This window comes from Notothenia coriiceps, unplaced genomic scaffold (assembly GCF_000735185.1).
Source record: "Notothenia coriiceps isolate Sejong01 unplaced genomic scaffold, NC01 NC01_scaffold00030215, whole genome shotgun sequence".
NCBI classification, from domain to species: Eukaryota; Metazoa; Chordata; class Actinopteri; order Perciformes; family Nototheniidae; genus Notothenia; species Notothenia coriiceps.
Window position 1 is genome coordinate 647,612 of NW_011362916.1, and position 4,541 is coordinate 652,152.

Genomic DNA, 4,541 nt, shown 5'->3' on the forward strand with positions numbered 1-4,541 from the left:
AGCCCTCCCCACGCCCTCTGAGAGATATTTGGTTAAAAATAACTCAATGGTGCTCTAGGAGGAGATTCAGGTGATAAGGGGGGGGGGTTACCTTGGTTGCTGATTGGCTAATGGTTACAAAAGACAACACATCGTTATGACATCATAAAGTTGCCCAAATCTGATCAGCTCATTTTCAGACAGGTTTTTATAGAAATGGATCAGGACAAAAAGAGGGAGAATCTTTGTTCCAGAAACTTTCAGAATCTCTTTACACAGAGGGGACACATGGTGATGTAGAGGAGACATGAACAAGTGGATTTTGCATAATAGGTGACCCTTAAGAGAAGAACGACCAATCACTGTTACTGATGTCGGTCCTCTCTGGTGTTTGGAGTTAGTGTCTACACCTGTCAGCAATTTAAAGATATGAAATATTCGAAGGCCCATGTCAAGTTTACAAATGGGGGGATACAGGACCCTCAGATCTACAGGTTTATTGAAGGCTATAGAATCACGTGGACAGCGGTAATGTGGCTAATGTTATGCTAACTGAATGCTAACCAAACGTCGGCATATCATGAATAATTGATCTCCCAATATGCACGTATACTGTGATATCTCCTGAATCATATGTCCCAGTGTAGTGCTCTGTTCCTGTAGTTCAACCATAGAGAGTTCAACACATTCAGCGTCTCTTGCAGATGTTTGCTACGTCTCCCTGTTTAAACGAATAAAATGTAATCTCATGGTCCTTGGTCCATGTTTTGTTCGTTGGTCATAGGAGGGACATAACAGTTCCTAACAACGATGTATAAACGTTTAATGTAATACAAGTTACGCTACTACTTCGGTCCCTGTATGGATGGACGAAGTCTTTTCCCCATTGGAGAAAAGAAAAGTGGACTGTGAGGATGTCCAGAGAAGAGCCTGTTTTATTATAGTATCAATCCTATGACAAAATCCATATTATTGCACGTGCTGCTTATCTAAAGCCACTGAGAGCAGGGACATATTGTTTATGCAAACGTAAACGCTATGCACAAGGGCACAGAAGTCCCTCTCTTACACAGGGTCTGCAGATAAAAACAGCTGATCGTTGGGTTGCGTTACACCCGGGCTTTAAAAGAGACTGAGCAGCAGCAGAGAGGGCGGAGGAGTCATCATTATCTCCATGTTCACACCGGAATAAAAGTGCAGCGTGGCTCTGTAACAAAGGCAGCATCAGCAGAGCCTCGCCCGTCCCTTTCCACCCAGAGAAGAAACATTAATTACCCCCCCCCCCCACGACATCGCAGATTATACACACACACCATGTAAAGACCAGGATTGCATTTAATCAGGAGACTAAACAAGGTAACTGTATTTCCTTAGAGTTACATAAAACAAATCAGGCTACATTTATAAAAACGTTAGATTACTATCAGGATTACAGTGTTAGTAAAACCCTAAAAAGAGCATATTTGTTGTAAAAGGATCAGATGTTATCTCTGTCAGCTGTACTGTTCTGTAGGATACTTGTGAATCTACTCCTCCTGCCTGAATCTGCTTTATGCTTTTCACTTTCTTTGGTTCATTTCCTCCGGGTTCAATTCAGCAGGTGAACCTATATGTTCATTAAATAGTGTGTGTGAGCCTTACTGTGTGTATTAAACTAAAACTGTAATATGTGTAAGTAAGACATGCCACCAAGTACCAGGACCTGATCCCTCAATGCAGGGACAAAGGGTGGCAGGCCTGGCCTTTCCCAGTTGAGGTTGGCTGCAGGGGCTTCACAGTGCAATCTGTGTGGAAGATGCTCTGGGAATAGCTAGTAGGGAGTCAAAAACAGCTGCCTTAGGTTGAGGGAGGCAGTGGAAAGAGAGTTGGCTCTGGAACAGGCGAAGAGTTGTGCTGGAAGCCAGGGGAGGATGACCTGCCAACAGAAGGACGCTGTGGTTCAGGGTCGAAATGTCCGATGAGAGTTGGATAGAGGTGGGAAGGAGTACAAATACTTTGTTACTGTACTTAAGTACATTTTTCTGGTATCAGTACTTTACTCCACTACTTATTTTTCTGACGACTTTTTACTTTAACATTTTGAACACAAATATCTGTAGGCTACTTTCTACTTCTTACATTTTCCAAACAGGCTGGTTCCTTTAGTTTGAATGTGTGTTTGGTGGCGTGATCATTTAGAGTCATTGCGTGCCTATTGATTTGAATCAAATCAATAGGCACGCAATGACTCTAAATGATCACGCCACCAAACACACATTCAAACTAAAGGAACCAGCCTGTTTGGAAAATGTAAGAAGTAGAAANAGGCTTGCAATATTTCAGTTGATTTGTAATGAATCCACAATGTATGACATTTTTGTTTTTAAATGCATTACAGAAAATAAAGAACTTTATCACAATATTCTAATTTTCTGAGACAGTCCTGTATATATATTTTTACCTTTTACATTTTTTGATGTCATTCATGTAATCTACTTTTGGATTTAAGTCATCTAGTAAAATACATGTATTTTCAAACTTTTACCCCAAATATATGTATGGACAAACCATTTCAATGAATAAAAAGTGCAAAAGAAAAAGGTAAAAAGTGCTTCAGGGAACGTCGTGTAGGTTTTCTTTAAATCAGTTTTGTGTGATAGTTTTTGTGTCCTTCATTCTAAATTATGCGACCGACACATTCAGACATTTTGTTTCTTGTTTTAAGGCTTTGAATGTCCATCCTGGTGTATTTTAATCGAATACAAAGCTAATACCCCTCCTCCGTGTCCTCTCCCTCAGACGTGGATGAACTGGCTCTGCATCTGCTTCAGCATCTCGTTGTTCTTCACCGTGGCGCTGTGCTACAACGCCTCCTGCCCCACCTGCTACTCCCCCTCCAACCCTTACTGGAGCATGCAGCGCCTGCTGCAGGACCCCCTGTTCTACCTGCTGTGTGTGATCACACCTGCAGCCGCTCTACTGCCCAGGTATCCCCCCCCCATCTGTGTCTCACTGAATACCCACTCCCCTGTTCCTCAGATTTATTTAGTTATTTAATTCTAAGTTATGAACCATGCAACAAGCTCTCTCTGCACCAGATGTTCTTCAGGTTTATCCAAAGAGCCGGCATATTTTTACTGTTCGAAGTAATGCTGTTCTTATTTTAAACAGGCCCTATTTTTCTTTTTGGGGTTTTCACTTCCCTTTAGTGTGATCTTTGTTTACTTCCAAAACATAGGGACATCACTAATGAACACTCGTGCTTCTATTGGCTAGTGCTCCAACACATTGTACGTGATAAGGCTAAGGGGCGGGTGGTTGACAGATCACAACAGAGCCGGCCAGCTAACCAATCAGAGCAGTCTGGGGTCTGGTTTCAGACAGAGGGTGAAAAGAGGCAGTATGAGAAAAATAAAGCGCTTTTTGAACATTAAAGCATGAAGACATGTCACAGGAGAGACACTAAATACTGATATGAGCCTGAAAATGAACAGAATATGTCCTCTTAAATAGATTAAAGTAGTGGTAAATTGATCATTTTTACTTCCCTGGCTACAGTTATTGCTGTGAGAAGTTTCTGAGATGTTTTGCAGAGGAGTATTTCTGTCTAATGCGTGTCTCTGTTTTGCTTCCAGATATTTCTACAGGGCGTGTCAGGGCACGCTGTTCCCCAGCCCGGTGCAGGTCGGCAGGCAGTTGGATAAACTCCCCTACGAAACCCGGAGAAACATCCTGAGCCTCAGCGGGGTCAAGGCGGGGTCGCCACTCGGCCCTAAGCCTCACTTCCTGTCACTCGGCAAGACTTCATTTAGCAATAAAAAGCAGCAGCAGCAGAGGAGCGGGCCGGTGTTGCACACAGACAGTGAGAAGGAGCTCCCCTCTGCAGATAAAGACACTCTGCCTTATACCAAAGACGCTGCTCCTCCTGCCTCCAAAGACTGCCTGGATCAGACTTTAGATGCTTCCTCCTGGATCACCTCCACGCCGCTGCTCTCCCCGTCAGACGGCATTCAGTTTCCCCCCGACGGAGACTCGTTCTGCGTCAAATACTCGAGGAACTCGGAGGAGAGACTGAAGTCCGATCAAACCTCCTGATGTCTTAAAGATGATGCTCAGACTCCAATTTGCACGCTAGTTTTTATATAAAAATCTAATTTTATTGAGATTCTTTTATAAGAGAGACACATAGGTACTTTATATTTTGGATGTTTTTTATAATGGAAGAACTGGAATACTTCCTGTTCGTAAATCCTGGATTTTGTTTTATGCATCTCAGTAGTTGTTTTATTCCACAGCTGCCTTTTTTAAGGAGTTTATTTTCCTTTAATCAGTGTTTTTATACTCCTGAGAAGAGCGACTTTATGTTTTTCACAGTACAGATTCTCAAAGAGTTTTATCTTTACATAAATCAGCAGGTCGGTGTCATGGCTCGGGGGACGTTGCAGTCTTTTTGCTGGATTTGCGAACATTTGTTTGCTAATTGTTTTAAGACTGTTTATCGAATTTACAGCTGACCTGTCCTGCAGTACATTCCACTGAAGAATTATGAGAACTTTATTCATCATGCATTATAAGTATACACC

General features: G+C 42.4%; 1 protein-coding gene across 1 annotated transcript; it reads left to right on the top strand.

The window, feature by feature from the left end:
• Positions 1-2,762: 2,762 nt before the first annotated feature.
• LOC104959387 (probable phospholipid-transporting ATPase VA) lies at positions 2,763-4,066 on the top strand. Its single transcript, XM_010787273.1, has 2 exons — positions 2,763-2,945; positions 3,594-4,066. Exons 1-2 carry the CDS (start codon positions 2,764-2,766, stop codon positions 4,051-4,053), a joined length of 642 nt encoding a protein of 213 aa, XP_010785575.1. The 5' UTR covers position 2,763; the 3' UTR covers positions 4,054-4,066.
• Positions 4,067-4,541: the final 475 nt, after the last annotated feature.

What these genes read in the sequence shown, in the direction of transcription:
- LOC104959387 (XM_010787273.1), top strand. Translation starts at nt 2,764, where the DNA reads ATGAACTGGCTCTGCATCTGCTTCAGCATCTCGTTGTTCTTCACCGTG. An exon ending in GCAGCCGCTCTACTGCCCAG is followed by an intron (nt 2,946 to 3,593) that starts GTATCCCCCCCC and finishes TTTTGCTTCCAG; the next exon opens with ATATTTCTACAGGGCGTGTC.